At 33.7% G+C, this 20,827-nt stretch overlaps 1 protein-coding gene across 1 annotated transcript in view; it reads left to right on the top strand.

Annotated features, from left to right (window-relative positions):
* The window catches only part of LOC145268858 (DNA ligase 3-like), a 362,228-nt gene that overhangs the window by 145,519 nt on the left and 195,882 nt on the right, over window positions 1-20,827 (top strand). Inside the window, 3 exon segments of the mRNA XM_080124552.1 lie at window positions 6,989-7,068; window positions 12,563-12,640; window positions 15,117-15,285. Coding sequence (XP_079980678.1) covers window positions 6,989-7,068; window positions 12,563-12,640; window positions 15,117-15,285 — 327 coding nt within the window.

Genomic DNA, 20,827 nt, shown 5'->3' with positions numbered 1-20,827 from the left:
AATCACATCCTCCCCCCAAAAAGATTGTAGGAATCCCAATATGGAACCATCGGATTCTGCAGAAAAAATGTAGCATGATGTAGCACAAACCTAAAAAGATAAAGAAATTCATATCTAATACAGAATACCTGTATTATTAAGATGTGCCACAATAATGCCTGAAACATGAGGTTATCTACCAGTTACATATTCACATTAAACAATATTCTGTACAATCCGAGCATTTTATGTTGAAATTACAAATATGATTTTAAAAAGCAAACAACAATCTCATTTGCCGCATTTTTTTATTGTTGTTGGAAGAATATCTCCCTTGAAATAATTCTCTTCTTGCCTACCCCTTCTTTGTTTTTATTGTTTAATTTAATAATTTGATACGTAGGCTTGCATTTACAAATATCTGTAGTCTTAGAACTAACTTAGATGAGGTAGAATCATTTCTTCTAGCAAATTCCCCGGATATCTTAGCACTAATTGAAACTGATTTGCACCTCCCCATCCTCTCTAGCCACTTTAACATGTCTGATTATTTTCCACTTTGTTGTAAAGACTCTAAAAAAAACACATGCACAGACTTGGAGTCTATATTCATAACCCCCCCCCCCTGACTACGGAATCTAAACTGGAATCAGATGACAAGGCCTTCATGTGCTTTAGACTAACTTTACAACATAACGTTAGCTGCTTATATTTTCTTTATCACTCTCCCTGCGTCCCAAGACTGTACTCTATTTTTTACATTTTCAACCCAAACAAGGCACATTGTCACTTTATAAGTAGGGGGCTACTATCGGGGACATAAGTTGCAGGGGTATTATGAAGGGAGATGAGTAGCAAGATGTTTGTTCACATTACACTTGAACTTCTGCATGTCAGTACAGTTGGGAAAGCAGAATCCCAGAAGGGAGTTTCAAAGTCTAGAAGTTCTGGGAAAGAAACTATTGGAGTAGAAGGCTTTCTGACACCTAGGGATCTCTATGAAGGGGTGGGATTTAGCTGCTTGTCGGGTTTGTCGGGGTATTCACGTCGAGGGGGTACAAGTGCTTGTAGTTCATCAGAGTATTCACCATTAGAACTCTAATCGCATCTCTGACAGAGACACTAGTGCCAAAATACATATATTTGATGACTTTAATGTCTACCACAGTAATTGGCTTGGCTTCTCTAACTACACTGACACAGCTGGTAGCATCACACATCACTTTTCTATATCCTATTCCTTGACACAGACAATAACATTCCCGATCCTTTTCCCAGATCATCAGGACCAGCAAGCCTCACTTCTGGACCTGTTTCTGACCACAGTTCCTGAGAATTGTGTAGCAAAGTCTCATTGCTCTTCAGGAATGCTGATCACGCTGTGATAATGATAGACATTACCCTAAACTTTAGACCTGAAATTGAAGAGCCACTACTCAAAATGACAAGGTACTACAATATGACTGACTGGGATGCCATCAGGAATCACATCAGAGATGCTCCATGGGGAAATATATTTTCTTTCTGCTGAACAGTGCGCAAATTAGATCACTGAATGATTCAAAGTGTCAATTGAAGCATGTTTCCACATGTAAGTTCTAGAGCAAACTGCACTCTTCCCAATGGTTTACATCTACTTGCTCAAAGGCAGCATGCATACTGCAGATTTATCCAACGTAAATCCAGTAAAAATAGATAAAAGTCTATAAAAGCTAAAAGTAATTGTAAGAAGGAAATAGCCACAGCCAATAGAGCATATACCGAAACTACCAGAAAACTCATTGAAGCGTAGCAATTAGGAATTGTCACTTCTGGAAAATCTACAAGAATGTAGTAAATAATGAGCAATCAACAATTACCTCACTCTCCAATAATCTTGAAGTTCTTTGCACGGTAACTGAGAAGGCTAATCTGCTTGCCCATCGGTTTGCCCCCAACTCTACTTTGGACTAGATTTTCCTCTGCAGGCATAAACCACATTAGATTATCTGAAAATCACCTTCTCAAGTACATAATATCATGAAAAACCTCAAAAGCATATCCACCTCAACTCATTCTGGCTGTACTATTAAGAAAATGTTCTGCTGAGGTTGCTCCTCTTTGCTCTGAACTTTTCTTCAACAAATGTCTTAACAAATCTTACTTTCCTGACTGCTAGAAAACTGCTTCTGTGGTACCAGTTCACAAGAATTCTTGCGAAAGAACTGATCCATTAAATTATCGCCCCATTAGCCTTTTCCCTCTTTTCACCAAAATATTTGAGTCCATAATTAATCAGCTCTAGTTCACCACCCTATAGCTGCTAAACTTCTGTCCGTTCTACTGCAGATATTCTAACAGTAATCTCTGAACATATATATACAATGCACTGGATAAAGCAGGGGAGACTAGGACAGTAGCCCTAGATATATCTAAAACCTTTGACAGGGTAAAGCATGATGATCTTCTCATGAAAATCGGATCCTATGGTATTACTAGACGAATACTTAACATAATTAAATACTTCTTAAATAAGAGAAGAATCCAAGCTATCCTCAATGGTTGTATGTCAAAACAATCTATATATCTATAAAAGTGAAAATGTCTATGTGTGTGTCTGTGTACATTTGTCAATTTTTGGTCTAGAAACCCGAGATTTGACATAAGGAGTATTGAGATTTTGGAAAATCTTTTTAATCGGTTTTTGGTGAGAAATGGCTGTCAAGGGGTCAAAGTTCAACGATTTGACCTTTGAAAATTCTACCAAACTCCTCCGCCAATTTTGAGTCTCAACACTTGGAGTTTTAAATGTAGGTTACTTGGACATGGATCAAACTTTTTTATTTGATTTGAACCCAATAAAATAAATGTTAAGGGTTCAAAATTGGGGTCAAAGTTAAAAAACAATTTTTACCTCTGCAGTCGCTACCAAATTACTCTACCAATTTCTGGTTTAAACATTTGCAATTTGGCATAAATAGTATTCAGAGATAGGGCAAGCTTTTTAATTGGTTTGAGTTGAAAATTTGAGCTGCCAAGGGGTCAAAATTCAAGAGAGTTGACCTTTACGGTGTCTAATAAACTACTCAGCCAATTTTGGGTCTAAACATTTGAAATTTATGCATAACAGGTATTCAGACATACAGCAAGCATTTTAATGAGTTTTGGGGGGGGGAATTTGGCTGCCAAAAGGTCAAAGTTTAAAGAGTTAACCTTTGTAAATTCTACCAAATTTCTCCACCAATTTTGGGTCTAAACACTTGAAATTTTAGATGTAGGTAACTTGTACATCGGTAAAACTTTGTTGATTTGAGACCAAAATAATAAATGTTAAAGGGTCAAAATTGGGGTCAAAGTTTAAAAAAATTTACCCCTGCAGTTTCTACGAAATTACTTTGATAAATTTTGGTCTAAACATTTGAAATCTTACATAAACTGTATTCACACGTAGGGCAAGTTTTGAACAGTACAAAGGGGCCGAGCAAAGCCGGGTTGAACTGCTAGTCTATATATATATATCCTGGCTTGACAGAGTACAAAATAGACTTTGTGGCTTAGTGGGGGATGCCTTTTTCTCTACCCTACAACCTCTCTCCCACAGAAGAGACGTTGCGAGCCTATCCTTGTTTTATCGTTATTTCCATGGCAGGTGCTCATCTGAACTCCAATCTCTGGTCCCCCCTCGCCAGTCTTTCACGAAAAACACCCGTCTAGCTGAATCCACTGTGAAAAATTTCCCCCACTCTATATCTGTGCCTAAATCAGAACGCGGATTCCATGAACAAAGCTTCTTTCTTAGAACTGCATGCCTGTGGAACTCTGTTCCGTCTGCCTGCTTCCCACCGGACTACAACTTGGATGTCTTCAAGTCCAACGTTAACAAATTCCTAATAAACCGCCCGCTTAAGTAAACACTTCATCAAATCTCCACACTAACGTAATGTACTTGCAATAACCCTTATCCCTGAGTGGCTTCCGGGCCTTGATAAGTGGTGATCACTGTGTAAAAAAAAAAAAAGAAAAAAAAATATATATATATATATCTATTATATAAAAGGCAAAATGTGTGTGTGTGTGCGCTTTTCCGCGATGTCTGCAAAAGGCTTCTTTCGGAAAAGCGCTCGCTCGCTTTGCAACTTCTTAAAACTGTTTATATCATCCATAAATTGTAATATCTCAGAGTTACCCGCGGATCTTGCCTATCTATTTAATTTTATTGACTTTCAAACCTTAATTATTCCACATTTCCCGCATCGGCATGCGTTACATTCGCTTTTCGGTATAAACAACAGCGAAACTCGACTCTAATCACAGGCCCAGAGCCAGTGTCAGACGAGCGAGCGGGTTTTTCAATTGACCTCATTAAAAACTGTCCCGCACAAAATCGCCATCACGTCAATCAAAAACGAGCACCTGTTTGTTTGTTTTTTCACACTATTTTCCAACTGCGCGTCGTAAAAGCTTCCTTTTTTTTTTCAAACCCACCTCTTTTTTTCATACACACCCCAAAACACCCGGGCAACGCCGGGTACCCCTCGCTAGTATATATATAAAAGCGAAAATGTGTGTGTGTGTGTGTTTGTATGTCTCGCAAAAACTTTCGACAGAGGCCATGGATTTTCGTCTGATATGTATCATTTTCAAGCTCAAACCTTCGGCTGACAAATATCGAAAAATTGGCCAAAAACATTCATTCCTTCATCCTCAGGAGGGGTGGAAAAAATCGTATCTTCATGACAAGATGGCTTCTATGCATGCATCAACATGCGCAAAAGACATTGTACCTTGAATTAATTTGAATATTATAAAAACAGACCTACATTCGCCCACGAGTTCATAGCACGATGGATTAAGTGACAGCATCGTTATCTTAAGGTTGCAGGTTCAATCAGATATATTTTTTGTTCAATTTTTAAACTTTTAATATTGAAACAAGGTTATTTATACCATTTTTTTTTCCACTTTTCGCTGTTTTTTTTTTTTTTTTTTATCCGATTTTTTTAAAAAGTTTTACGTCCGTTCGCTATTTTTTTTTGCTTTGTTTTTTCCGGACAGCATCATTATCTTAAGATTGCAGGTTCAATCCCAGTTATCAGATATATTATTTTTTCATTTTTTAAACTTTTATTGAAACAAGGCTGTTTATACCATCTTTTTTCGCTGTGTTTTTTTTTGTTTTTGTTTTTCTGAACATCATTTTTTTCCCTTTTTTTAGTTTTTGTTTATCCGATTTTTTTAAAGAAGTTTTATGTCTGTTCGCTGTTTTCTTTTGTTTTGTTTTTTCTGATTTTTTAAAAAGTTTAAACAGGGTTATTACTCCACTTATTCTTTACCCCCCCCCCCCTCCCACACACACACCTCCAAACACCCAGGCAATGCAGGGTACCTCTGCTAGTAAATATGGGTGTACTTCAGAGGTCAATCCTTTGACCGTTTTTATTCCTGATATTCATAAATGACCTCCATGATGAAATTGTCTCTGAGATGGGTATATTTGCTGATGACACCATGCTCTATAACAGACATGACAGGAAAATGAATGAATAGAGGAAAACGTCCAGTCTGTAGTGGAGCGGGGAGAAAAATGGATGGTCACATTCAGTGCTGCCAAGACTAAGCTTCTTTCCTTTAATGACTATAAGAAACCTGTTTGACCACTAATAGCCATGGCTAATGATACATTACCTGAAAGTACTCTGCTCAAACTCCTTGGCTTAACATTCATGGGAAACATGAGTTGGAACAGATACATTGAGGCATTGCCAAGGCTGCTGCAAAGAAGTTGGGCTCTCTCTTATCATGCTAGAAAATTAATTACACCTGAGAATATCCTGTACCTCTACAAGGTTACCATTTGTTTATGTATGGGGTTTGGTTGCTACATTTGAGCTGGTGCATCTGCTACTAATCTTTCTCTCTTAGACAGGGTTCAAAAGAGAGTCGCCAACCTAATAGGCTTCAACCGCTATCTCATCAATGAAATATTTCATTCCTCTGTCTGTGTTACAAATATTTTAATGGTAAGTGGTCTGACGAACAAGTAAATACTTCCGACAAACCCAACAAGCACCCCCACCCCCCCAAATACTTAGATTCCAGAAATCCTATTTTAATAGTTTCTTTCCTAGGACAGCTAGACTTTGGAATTCTCTTCCTGGTTCTTGCTTCTCTGGCTGTACTGGCAACCAGAAGTTCAAGTATAATGTAAACACACAACTTGGTGCTCAATTCCCAACATAATATCCCACATGTAGTAGCCCCTACATCAAAGTGATACTATGTTTTGTTTGAGGTGAAAAAGCAATAAAAAAAAATGTTATTCTTATCTCAAGCTTGTGTGTCTTCTGTACCGCTTTCTTTCGCTATTATTCAACTTTGGCAAGTGAGAACTGAACTACTACCTTACCTTTTTTCCATTGTAAGGGGATGGAAGCATATTCTCTCATATGTTAACATGTTTTTTAACATTGCTTCTATTGCGGAGGCTCTCGATTAACATTTCAGAAAATAAAACAATATTAGCTCAGTCTATGATAATTATAGTTTCATTTGTTTTTGAGGAGGTGGACTTTTTTCAACGAACCTGCTTGGGCTCTGTGCCATCTTTCTATTGAGCAACATGAGTCCTGCTTTTATAAAAAGAAAAGATTAGATTTTGTTTAAATTAAAATTTTATCAAAATAGGCAAAAAAAAAATATATATATAAAAAATAATGAGATATCACAAGCTGAAATTGAGAGTAATTTCATTATATTTGCTCTTTTTTGCACAAAACTAGCCCCATTTGTTCAACTACTATTTAGAGTCTTTGTCAAAAAGTTTCACAAAATGATATATGGGCATTACTTCATTCTTACTACAGTCCATAAGCTGCTTGTTAGCATTTTTGGATCTAAAACAGTTCACATATCAAATCGTTGTTCTTTTAAATTTTTTATCTTTGTCAATATGAGTTTTATTCTACAAAATCTGTAAATATTATTTTCATCTGTTAATGCTTACTTTTATGATATTTTCGGTTCTTTTTAGGTAGATAGCCTCCTTACTGACCTGTCAAAGTTAACAAAAGAAGATGATCAGCTCAAATGTCTCTCTCAAATTGTGAAAAGGTAAGCATAAATTTAAATTAAAATTTGTGTTGTCTTATTGTATTCTTACAAACCTAAAGAGTGTTGTAGAGGTGTTCATTTTGCAATCCCTGTGAAGTAATACTTACTATCATCTGCAAAGTCTACCTAACAATGCCTATAGGTTGAATGAATTCCAGTAACTTATCTATTCGAAGTATTAATAAAGGCGAACATCTAAACAAGATCAATATTGGTCATCATATCTCTAAATATTGGAGAATTATCTACAACTAAAGCACTTGTTACAAAATTGCAGAAAGCTTCAGTGTGATATTCTCTGTCAACAAGAAATTCACCGCAGACCTGTACATCCCCACCCTCAAGGGGAGGGGAATGCTAATCATCATAGACCACATAAGAAGCATGAAAACATCATGCTAACAAAAAATGAGACAGTCATTGAATCAACGTCAAAGATTGATGAAATTAACATAAGAGATTAAAATTTTTAACTGCCGAATACTGTTTCATGCACAAAAAAATCCGTTGTTCTTTTTCCCCGCTGACATGCGAAGTACATACAAAATGACTTTGACTTTGAGTGAGCAAAAAAAAATCTTCTTACTAATCAAAGAAATACAGGTTGTTTATATGCTCAAATTTGACATATGCAAATTAAAATGCGGTCGAATTTGAGCATATATAGCCTTTTCGTGTCCTATCAGTTGGATTTTGAGTTTTGAGTATTGCACACGCCACTCTTGGCCACTTGTTTCCATGACTGTTGTCACAACCATTGAGCTCAGAGTAATTACTACCACCTCAATATGACAATCACCTGTGATGTCAGAAATGAGGATATGCTAAAAATAATGTGGATAGAAATGAAGCAGAAACAGACGCCAAAACTAACCAGCTAAATTTAACCAACGATCTAAAACAACCAAAGTCCTTTAACAACATCTCAGGAGGCTGCTGCACATACCTGAATTTGTGACCAAAGCAATAAACTATATGAGTAATAGCAACAAGTCTATGAATCTGACTCCTTTGCTAAAAGTACCACCACAGTAGAAGTGAGGTTTATAACTTCCCTATCAGGAGGCTGCCAATGGAAATAGCAAAATCTGTTGGAGACAACTTATATTCATGAAAAATAACAAAAAGACATGAAGTCTAATTCAGTGACACCTCAACTGACATGAGAATTCCTTCTTCAGACTTAGAGGCTCTCTGGGTCCAGAGAAGGACACTTAACTGAGAATATAAATGGGGTAATCAAAAGTTGATGTGGCTAGATTGGGTGAAAAAATTTATCCAACTATCTGCAAATGCGAACAGAAGGACCATATGATGCAACATTGCCTTGTGTGACTTTTACTATTCAACTAGTGGAGCTTGGAAGATCTTGCAGAATACAATAATAATGCAGAAAATTGCATTAAAAAAGTGGAAAACTATTGTGTGACTACATGCTTCAAAAACATGTAAAGATCTGTTAAATTGATATTTTATTTTTCCTGATGTACAGATTTTTCAATCCATGTTATTCACATGATAAAATGAAAATTCCAATGTATTTCATTGATTACATACAAAATCTGGTCACATATATGTCATTAAGAGAAATTTTATAATAAATACTGCTATTTTGTAAAGGTAAAGAAAAATATTTGTAAAATAACTAATTTCTTTATATTTTAAAACTATTTGATTTATTTCTCAACGAAAATTGGTTTATAGAGTATTTTTTTTATTTGAGTTCAAAGAAAATTCTTCAGTAACTAGACAATTTTTAATTGTCCCTATATTCATGTTACAAACACTTTCTTACATTTAAGCCTACCTGGTTGATAATTCAATCCTCAGTGCAGGCAATACTAAGAATACAATTGCGAATTACTTAAGACTTCTACCCAATCATGGCTGACAGAATGAGAGCATGCTTTCCCCCGTGGATTAAGTAAAGTGTTTCGTCCTAAATTCGGTGCAGATTACCAAGTTTAACACACTACTCCTGAAGAAGGTCAGAGGTTACATTGGCTAAAAATAACACCAAAGAATTGAATTATCCAAATAATAACTACTCATAAAAAACTTTAAAAAAACAAACAAAACAAATCAGTACTTTATTCAGATTGGAGTTTGGCTGATAGTGTGGTACCTATTAGATTGAGCACTCTTTTTTGGAGTTTCTCTAATAGCATCAGCCAAGATATGGCAACAATACTCCATCCATGATCGAATGGTGGCTTTGTAAAGATATAGGATACTATGAGTAATTTTCTAGCATGGTAGAGTGAGTCCACCTTCTTTGCAGCAGCCTTGGCAATGTCATCAGTGTATTTGTTTCAATTCATGTTGCCTGTGAATGTCAAGCCAAGGAATTTGAATAATGAGCTCTAAAGTAGAGTATTGTCAGTCATGACTATTAGTGATTAAAAAAATTCTTAGAATTGTTAAAGGAAAGAAGTTTAGTCTTAGTAGCATTAAATGTTACAATTCACTTATGATCGTATTCCACTACAGACGTTTTCAGATCATTTTCTAAAAAGAATTGTAATTTTTATTAAATAAAATTTTTTATTAAAAATAAAAAAATGCAAACATGAAACCAAAAGGAAGCTGTGACTACTTTTTTAATGTAACAAATTTAATAAACTCCAATTCATCTGCAGCTATTGTTGCATATTCTTTTTTGTAATGTTAAAGACAACATTTTGTTATTAATGTTATAAACTTTGTTAAAGTAAAAAAATAATAAGTTGTCACAGCTTCCTTTTACTTTTGTAATGTTTTCATTCTTTGTTTTTTAAGTTTAATATTTTTTTTTAAAGTATTTTTTTAAAGTATTTTTTTTCTTACAATTCCTCAAAGTAGCATTTTCAGCATCCTAAATCCTCATATGAAAAAAAATGAACAAATCTTGTAGTAAAATGTAATTATCCTTCTCAGATCAATGCTAAATTATGCAAAAGTGCTGCCAGCAACCTCGTCCAGTTGCATGAACATAAAATGGTAAGCAAGCATCTCCAATTTGCTCGGTTTGAGAGAAAGACAAAGAGAAATTGGGATAGGGAGACAATGTTCATTGTCTTAATCAGGAAACAAGGCCAACCACTGGGTGAATTTGGTGAGATCCCCTGATTATACCTTTACAACTGGCTAATAGAAAAGGAAAGAGTGTAGAAACTTGGTGATAGGCAGAGCTTACCTACTCTTTAAGTAATTTAGGTTTGCAAACAGGATAATTTGTTTGAGTCACAAGCTCTAGGAAAGTTTTCGGCCAATAAGCCAGTGCCATGACATAGAAGGTAAGCAACATAGGTTGAACATCAGAGTTTTCCTTCTAGATGGATGACCAAACAAGATGTACAGATCTATCACACCATAAGGGAAATTTAGTGTCTGGGTTCTAAATTTTTGCACACCTGCTTAAAAAGATAGGACTATAAAGTTTTGCTCTCCTACAAAAAAATTAAAATCAAGTTGTAGATAAAGTATTTTAAAATCATTTTCTCATTTAAAATTTTTTTCATGTTTTTTACCAGTTTTATTGTATGAATAATTTTGAACTCAATATTATTTTCTGTACGTGTTATGTTTATCCATCATGAACTCTTTAACTGCTGATATACAAAAGGTGACTCAAAAGAGTTATATAAGTTGCTATTTAAAGTTGATCGTCAGGTTAGTTAACCTTGTTTTACATGTTGGCATGTGTTAAACAGCTTTTAGAAATTTTTTCCCTAAGCCTAATCCCTTGTGAACTAACTTTGCAACCCTAACTGTTTTACATCTCTACTGACCCAAGCACTCTCATCCATTCTTTCAATGTGACAAAATCAAGATGGATCATTGTTTTTTTTTTTTTTCATTTTTTTATGCATATAAATAGTGACGACCATAATGTGTACCTCTCAACCTGATTGTGTCAGCAAGTATACCAAATAGTGGCTATGAATGACCCTTTTCGAAATGTCTTTTTATTAGCCATCCATCTACTCATGAAATTTATGTATGTTTTCAAGATAACACTTTATTACCTTGACCTAAATGGGACTTAAAAAGCAGCTGAAAGAGACTTAAAAATGAAGATGTCCTGATATTTGATAATTTTGAAAAGTGAAGTCACTAAAGAAATGTGAAAACAAAGAAATGAACTTTTATTTATTAAATATATCAATCTATCGATATGCTTCAGTAGACAAGAAAAATTTAACGGACAGACAAAACTCAACCTAAAGATAAGGTGATATTATAAGCTGCTTTTATGTGTGAGAAGAAGATATTATCAACCAGCTAAATTTAACAAGAAAATCATTGACCTGAAAAGAACATACAAAAAAAGCTGATGAATTTTATTTGATCGTTGTTACACTGTTTGTATTTTGTATCTAGAAACCCCATTTCCTCAGTTAAATTTTTTTTTCTTTTTAATATTTCCATATTTGGAAATATTTATTTTAAACTTATTGTCTTATATCTGTTTTTGTTGATTCTCTTGTGCCTTTGATCTCTGAGTTAATTTTGAGAAAAGATTAATTTTGAGAAAAGATTAATTTTGAGAAAAGATTAATTTTTCTGTTTTTAAAAAATTTTTTTTTTTTACATATTTTTTAAAACCTGTGGTTAGATTATGTCACAAATTTGTAACATATTATGTTTTAATGAAAATTATACCATAGTCATCTAATATCAAATGATGAAGAAAAACATAAGAAAAATCACTTAGAATTGATGATGAATGAGTAAAAAAATTGTTCTTGCATCAATTTATTTGTTAGCTGAGAACAATGTGTGAATAGATATTTGAATATCCACATGAATTGAGAAGTTAAAAATGGAGATCACTGAAAATGAGCAAACATAGAGCATGTTCAATTTGAACTAATAAAAACAAAAATGTTTGATTTCTTGTATTGAGCAAACTCTCTACGAATGCATGATAATTGGACATTTTACAGCCATGTTCTCATCTATCATATTTGGTTGAAGATGTTATTGTTGTTTTATTTTCTTTTTCCAATATATAAAAAACATACAATCAGTTATCTGGATCTTAATTTATGTAACATTTCTAGATCATTTCTGTGCAAACAAACAAACAAAAAAATATTCTGATATCATTAAAGCATATTTAATCAATGCCTATTTAAGTTCAGGTTAAGATTTTGAATTGTTTGAAAATAAATAAATTTTGAATTGTTATGTGAAAATAAATATTTTTATTTGTAAAAATTTATGTTCCAAATCTCTCAAAGTCAATTAGAAAGAACTGAATTTTTACTCCTGATGCAAGTATATTATCAGATATATGTTACATGGGATTTATGATGTCAAAACAGACCCTTTCTATCTCATCTAAGCACTTGTGTACAAGAAAAATGTATGACTTATTTTGCTTTTAAGCTTTTGCAAATTTTACGTCATCTTCTGTTTCAATTTTTTAAATTGTCATTATTGTATTTAAAATTTTCTATTTTACTGTTTGTTTCTATAATTTTCCTTAAATATTTTTTGTAATTATCAGGTGCACTGGTAATGATTTGAAGATGGTTATCCGTCTCATTAAACATGATCTCAGAATCAACTCTGGTGCCAAACATATGTAAGTCATATTTCTAATAATGCTTACTATTATGAATAATAGATTAAATGAAATCGATCTAGAAAATCTTTTGAATTATCCGTATTTGTTTGTTGAAACACCAATTGAAATCATTAAAAAAAAAAATTAAATGATGGTTATTTACATATCATTTGTTCTTTTATTTTTTTATCTTCTTATTGACATATTTATTTGAGAAACCAAAAACCTGTAATTTCTGCAATATATCTTTAGAAAAATCAGTATCAACTTATGTAATGTTTTTATAAATTCTTTGTACTCAAAGAATATTGTTTTGGCTGAGATATCTTTGAAGTAGCAATGCCAAACTTGCCTATTTATACCGCAGAAATGTGTAAAAAGTTAAATTTTTATAAAATTTAATTCAGCAATTTTTGGGATTATATATATTCCCAAGAGCCATATAAGACTAAATAGAAATTAAATAGTGTGTATAACATCTTTATATTAAATTTTAATCTTTCTCTTCTCTCTCTGACAATGCAGAGTAGAAGAAAAGTTTTTTACCTTCCCTGTCTCTTTCACTTGATAAATTTATATAATTATAAAACTCTGTTGACCTTTCTTGCTTGCATCTTTTGTGTTCTTCATTGGATGCAATGGATGAACATCATCATCATTATGGTTCTCCGGTAACACCAAGTCTATTTTTTTTTAAATAACTATAGAGTGGAAAAATTAAATCAGGAGACCTTGGAGTGCTACTAAAATAAACCCAATAAATTTAAGGCGGTTTCCGGTATGTTGCACCTGGGGACAATCCTGTTATTTTTTTTTAGTGAATAGGTAAAACATAAAATTTAGGAGGTCTGTAGAGCTGTTGTTGCCTTAGGTTGATAATAATCAAGGCAAACAAAATGGTAAAATTAACAAAAGTTACAGAAGTACACATCATGATTCTGGTGCTCATAACTATCACTAAACGCTGTTCAATAATGTGTTAGATGTAAGTATAAGTCTCTGGATAAATCTATTATTTCTTAACCCCCACCCCACCCCAATATACTTGTGACCCATTGGTCAGTATATGTTAAAGCTATACTCCATAGGGAGTCAATATCTTTTTCTTGTGGGGTTAACTTCCATAAAATTGTTTTTTTTTTTTTTTTTTTTTTTTTTTCATTTTCAATGTTCATATTTAAGAAATTTCTTTGGAAGCTAATAACTCAATTGTCAAAACATTACATCCATTTGTTCTTTTGTAGTGTCGTCTTCTGCAGTTTCTTATGGGTAAATTTTAATCCTTTTACCAGATTTTTCAAAATGACTTCTTATTTTTAAACTTGAAAAAAAAAAAAACTTTTCTCAGATTTACAAATATTCCTTTTTGACATTAAATTTTTGTTCTCATATCTGATAGATTAGTAACAGTTTGTTGAGACTCGTCTTGATATTTCTTGCAAACTATAGCTTCCATCACTTTTTTGATGTTCTTGTAGACAATATCAGTAAATTTCTTTTTCTGTAGTAAGCAAAGCCAATTTACTATATTCAACATTGAATAGCACCCCTACTTTCTTGAGCCAATCCCATTCTAAGTTGATTTTTTTTTTATGCAAATGGACCATTTTGTTTTTTTGTTTTTTTAAAGTTGGCTGCATGCCCGGCAATCAGTTAATCTGATTGAAAAATGGGTAATTTCACTGATGTTGATGATAATAACTACAAAACAATTTTACTTGAAACGTTAGTTCACGCCAGATATATTTTAATGTGTCAGTAAAACAGTTTCCTCAATAACTTTCATTTATTTTTCCGAGATTATATGCTCTCAGTAATATATACTTAACAAAGTATTTATTTCTTTCCACTTTCAATTATTCCATAAATGAGATCTCTCTGTGTTAAAAGTTTTTTACCAATATATTATTTAATATTTATATATTTATTATATATTATTATTTAATGTTTATATATTTATTATATATTATTATTTAATATTTATATATTTATTATATATCATTATTTAATATTTATATATTTATTATATATTATTATTTAATATTTATATATTTATTATATATTATTATTTAATGTGACTCAAATATGATGATTCCTCAGATACTTATAGTTTTTTTTTTTTTTTTGAAATTTATTTTGCCATCTGGTGCTAAATGAATTTTTTCTCTCCAGAATAGTGAGAGAATCTGTCAATATTCCCATTGATTTCTTAGTAATCACAGACCCTGTTTTAATTATTTTCGCAGATCAAAGTCTGAAAATTTCAAATAAATTTTAATTTAACAAAAGATTAGAAAATCTTTTCTTAAATCTGTTAAATCTATAAAGTGTAGAAAATTTGTCTATCTCTTGTGCATAATTGATATCTATTTAGAAAAGTTGAATCTATTAATCATATTAAATTTAAAAAAAAAAGATATAATCGATGACCATTTTTTTTATTCACTCTTTGTTACACAATTAAAAAATTGTTTTTCCATTGTTTTATTTTTAGTCTTGATGGTCTTGACCCAAATGCATACCCAGCATTTCAAGCTTCTCGTAATTTACAAGATGTTGTTGACAGAGTACTTGCTAATCGTAACTCTGTTGAAAAGTTTGGTTTAGGAAGCAAAGCCCTTTCTGTTCGAGCTTCTCTTATGACACCTGTTTTGCCAATGTTGGTAAGTTGATGTATGTTTCTATAGTTTGTCAATAGTACCTAAGCAATCATTGCATATTATTACTTTTTATTATCTTGACAAATAGTAATGTTTCCCCTATGTTGTAATTATTAATTAATTATTAATGATCAGAATAATACATTGTAATTATTTTTTAAAAATATCTTGCAATGAATTATATCTTGATTGAAAGTGCAAACCAAAAATGTATTTGGAGGTACTAAAACAATATAAAATGTTTTAATACTTTTCGTTGGATGGTTGGGTACATAATTTAATTGCCAAAATACTTGAAACATAGTATTCTTTCCTTTGATATGGTCTTTGAAATATTGCAAAAGCTGTAGGAAGGAAAATCCAGTAGTTCTATATGGACCTTCTTATTTGTAGATTAATATACTAGTAAACAAACATCTTACTAAAAAAAAAAATCCAGCCGTATTTAATGCTAACCTGTTGGAGTTTCTCTTCGTTCGTTCTACATTTATTCATTTGTAAAATAATGTGTGAAATATGTCATCATGCCGTCGGGTCATTCATGAGAATGCTACTAGTAACATGTAAATCAGTACCATCTGTCCATGGTCGGGTTGTTGGCGACTAACTCGGCACCTCTCATCAAGCAAGCTTGATGAGGAGGGTGGTTAGACAGCAGGACTAAAAACAAAACCTATTTAAGGGCAGATAAGCACCAAGTGCCACCGGCCATCTAGCAAACCCCTCCAGCTGTGGGTTAAATACCCTCACCAACCCACAGGCCAAGCGTGGTGAGTATGACAAAACCCCAGGACTTTGATGTACAAGAATAAAAAATGACCCTCAATCCCCAGCAGTTCTTGAGCCATCATTTCTGGCAGCCATCGGCACAGCCATAGAACAGAGGGTGCTAAAAATCTCTGGGTTCGGACAGACTGTCATTGGAAATTGAACCTTGGAATGTACAACACAAGATCACTGTCTACTGACGTTAGAGTCACCGAATTAGAGGATGAACTACAGAAGATCAAATTTGATATTATAAGAGTGTGTGAAACCAGATGCAAGGATGAAGAATGTCTCATCCTTAACAACAGTGGACACCACTTATACTATAAGAGTAGGAACACCTCCTACAATGTGGTTGGTTTTTTGGTCAACAAGAATATTGCAGGAAATATCACAAACTTTAATAAGACAGAGTGGGTATCAGGATCAAGGTTTAGGGATACCTCATCAACATAATTCAGGTTTAGCTTCCAACAACAGGTCATACTGATGAGGTGGAGATGGTCTATGAAAATGCAAAGTTAACAAAGATGTCACCTCTGCTGTTCCTTTTCCATATGGACCAGTACATGATTCTAAAGTATTTCCTATTCCAACCTTGGCATTGAAATCTCCCATAAGGATGGTGTGACTGGCTTTGCTGGTAAAAAGAAAGTTATATTTTTTGCTGGTAAAAAGAAAGTTATATTTTTTGCTGGTAAAAAGAAAGTTATATTTTTTGCTGGTAAAAAGAAAGTTATATTTTTTGCTGGTAAAAAGAAAGTTATATTTTTTGCTGGTAAAAAGAAAGTTATATTTTTTGCTGGTAAAAAGAAATATTTTTACCAGCAAAGCCAGTCAAACCATCCTTATGGGAGATTTCAATGCCAAGGTTGGAATAGGAAATACTTTAAAAACAGGAAGTGACCACCGAATGATCAGAATGTCTCTTACCATAGACACCAAGCTAGAGAGAACAAAGTTTATCAAACGACACAAGAAATAAAACATCCAGGGTCTAACAGACAAGTCATCACAGTTCCAGCTGCTACTATCCAACAGATTTGTGATGCTAGCAACATCAGGAGATCCAAACACTGACTACAACAAAGTGATATCAGAGATCACCCGGGTTGCACCAGAAACAACTGGCCAATACAAATCAGAGAAACCAGACAAATTACAATTACAAAACAAGTGAGAGAGAAACGACAACAGATGAAAAGAAGTCGTACAAATGTACATCGAGTACATTGAGACATGCAAGACTCTAAGATACAGAATGGCAAAAGAAATTTCAATGAACAACAGATACTATAAGCCTTTGGAGTAAACAAAGGCATTAAGTTCATCAGAAAATGGCAGCATCTTTGTAGAAACAACATCACCTATCTCAAAGAAGATGGCACTCTCATCCATGACTCAGAATTGTTTCAAGGTGCGAGAAGTTTTATGCTAACCTTTATGCCACCAGACAACTAAGACACACTCCAACTCTTCATGCACTGGACAAATCTGAGGAACATCCTCCACCCATCCTCCCATCGGAAGTGAGAGCAGCTATTAAGCGACTGAAGTCAGGCAAGGCAACAGGAGAGGATGGTGTTACTGCAGAGCAGTGGTGAACCCATTGTTGAGATGTTTACAAGACTGTTTAATAAGTGCCTCTCCAGTAGGAAAGTGCCAGGTAAATAGAAGACTGCATCAGTGGTCATCATTTATAAGAAAGGAGGCACTGTAGATATTAAGAATTATCAGCCTTCTGCCGGTGACATACAAGGTATTCTCACAAGTCTTGCTAAGACGTATGCTAGGAGCATTAGACAGTCATCAACCGCGAGAACAAGCAGGTTACTCCACCCTCGGCCATATCAGGCAACTGCAAGAGAAAGCCAATGAATACAAGATCCCACTGTGCTTTGCCTTTGTGGATTACGAAAAGGCTTTTGACTCTATAGAGTTTGATCCACTGTTCACTGCCCTTGAGAACCAAGGAGTTGACTTTATCTACATCACCTTACTGAAAGATCTGTACAGTGGGCTACCTCTACTTTAAAGCTACATCATGACAGCAACAAAATCAAGCTGGAAATAAGAGCAAGACAAGTTGACAACATTTCACCAAAACTCTTCAGTTTCCATCCAGGATGCGATAATCAGTCAGATTAAGTGGGAGAGTAGGGGAGTCAACATCAATGGCAAACACCTGTCACATCTCATCTTCGCTGATGGCACACGCTCCTCAGGAACTAAATGACATTCTAATCAACATCCACTCTAAGAGCTAACTGGTTGGCCTTAACATGCATTTTAGCAAGACTAAGCATGCTATCAAGTTGTCAATAATTGTTGATGGAAAGACCATTGAAGAAGTTAAAAGCTATATCTACTTGGGAAAGAAAATTACGAAAGATGGAGATCTCCTCTCTGAGATAAAGAGAAGGATAGCATTGGGATGGGCAGCTTTTGGGAAAGTGGAGAATATCATGAGAAGCCGAAAAGCAAATATGTCGATCAAAGGGAAGATCTTCACCTGTGATGATCTATGGTAGTAAAACATTGGCCCTGACAGAAGATGGAGAGGATAATGTTAGGCATCACTGTACAAGACAGAAAGACAAACATCTGGATCTGCCTACAAACAAGAGTTATCGACATCAATACTGGCATCAAAACATGAAAACACAGATGGGCAGAGCAGATAGCCAGACAACAGATAGTTCATCAGGACAACGGAATGGACACCTCGTGAACATAAGAAGCCAAAGGGAAGACCAAGAACAAGATGGAGAGATGACCTGATACAACACATGTCCCACATGGTAGCTAATAGCTCGGGATAGAGTTAGATGGCTAAAGTCCAGGGAGGGGTTCCTCATTGAGTGATAACCCTTGTTGAGTTGATGATACTTATCAATGTGAAATATTTTAATTTTCTATGATTATGTAATTATACAGCTTGTAAAATACTGTTGCAAGAAATGACACAAAACTTATAAAAAGAAATGTTTTATTTCCTTGGCTGGGAGATAAATATTAGAATAGGAATTTTCTAATGATTTGTTTTAATTATGTGTGAGGAAAACTAAAAGGATATTGACTAATCTTTCTAAGTATCTGAAGGAAATAGCCAATGTTGTCATATCATGGCACTAAATGTGGCTTGTATGCCATGGAAGTTACTCCGTATCATATTAGTTGGCACTAAATGTCATCTAATTTTATGACAACAACACATATTCCAACTAGTTGCACTATCAACCGTTGTTTTATACAAGGTTGTGTTTAAAAGATTCATTTTGTTAATACAGCTATGTCGGATACGTGATTGATTCTGTTGGAAACCTTAAACCCAGAACTTGCCAGGACCATCATCATCCAGTCATGCTAGTGCCACAAATTTACTAGATTCTCTCACTCTATCTCACTTTATCTATCATCATACAATAGCATGTTTTTATAGATGCATTTGCAGTTCAGCTCAGCTTTGTTCGGGCCCTATGTACTGTTTATAACTTTATGTGCATATATATATATATATATATATATATATATATATATATATATATATATATATATATAAAGTTTGACTCATGTCCAGGTAACTTACATCTAAAATTTCAAGTGTTTAGACCCAAAATTGGCGGAGGAGTTTGGTAGAGTCTGCAAAGATCAACTCTTTCATCTTTGACCTCTTGGTAACCAAATTTTCGCCCAAAATCTGATTAAAAAGCTTGCCACATGTCTGAATACTCTTTATGTAAAATTTCAAATGTTTAGACCCAAAATTGGCTGAATAGTTTGCTAAAAACCGCAAAGGTTAAATCTTTTGAACTTTGACCCCTTGGTAGTCAAATTTTCGGCCAAAAACTGATTAAAAAGCTTGCCCTATGTCTGAATACACTTTATGTAAAATTTCAAATGTCTAGACCAAAAATTGGCTGAGAGGTCAAATTTTTTAAACTTTGACCTCAATTTGACCCCATAACATTTATTGTTTTGGGCTCAAATCAAGTTAAAAAGTATGATCCATGTTTAAGTAACCTACATCTAAAATTTCAAGTGTTTAGACCTAAAATTGGCAGAGGAGCGTGGTAGAGTTCTCAAAGGTCAAATCGTTGAACTTTGACCCTTTGACAGCCAAATTTCTGTCCGAAAACCGATTAAAAAGATTTTCCCAAATATCAATGCCCCTTATGTCAAATCTTGAGTCTGTAGACAGAAAATTGACAGAGTAATTTGGTAGGGGAATGTACACACATGGACAGATGTACAGACAATTTCACTTTTATAGATATATAGATTGTAAACCCTAAATGAATATTTTTGTTCTAGAAAGACTAAAATTAAGTGGTTCAGTGACATCTGAATTGAAAACAGTTTTTACATCAGATTTTCTTTTTTCTGCTTGAATAATCTAACAAGATCTGCAAGTTCATCTTGCCAAGTGAGTAACTCCACCAGGCATTTCTATGTCCTTGCTTGTAAAGATTTTCCACAAGTCATGAAAACACTTAAAAATATTAGTAGTCTTAGAGTCAAGCATATTCCTTTGGAAATGTACTTTCAGTCTATCACAGCATAAGTACATGTCACATGGAAGTATACAATACAATTATTTTAGGAGTAAAATGCTAATTGCATCTGTATGCTTCTATATTTTTAGTATTTTTCTTTGAAAATATTTATAACAACTTCTCAAAATAACAAATGATCATTGACATTATTGTAAAATAAAGATTTGCAATCATAATACATTTCAGTGATTGAAATAACCTTTAAGTAGTAAAGCAAATAA

Source organism: Euprymna scolopes, chromosome 4 (assembly GCF_053919585.1).
Source record: "Euprymna scolopes isolate OS-2025 chromosome 4, ASM5391958v1, whole genome shotgun sequence".
NCBI classification, from domain to species: Eukaryota; Metazoa; Mollusca; class Cephalopoda; order Sepiida; family Sepiolidae; genus Euprymna; species Euprymna scolopes.
Note: the sequence above shows the minus strand (reverse complement) of the source record. Positions and strands in the feature narration are given on the sequence as shown.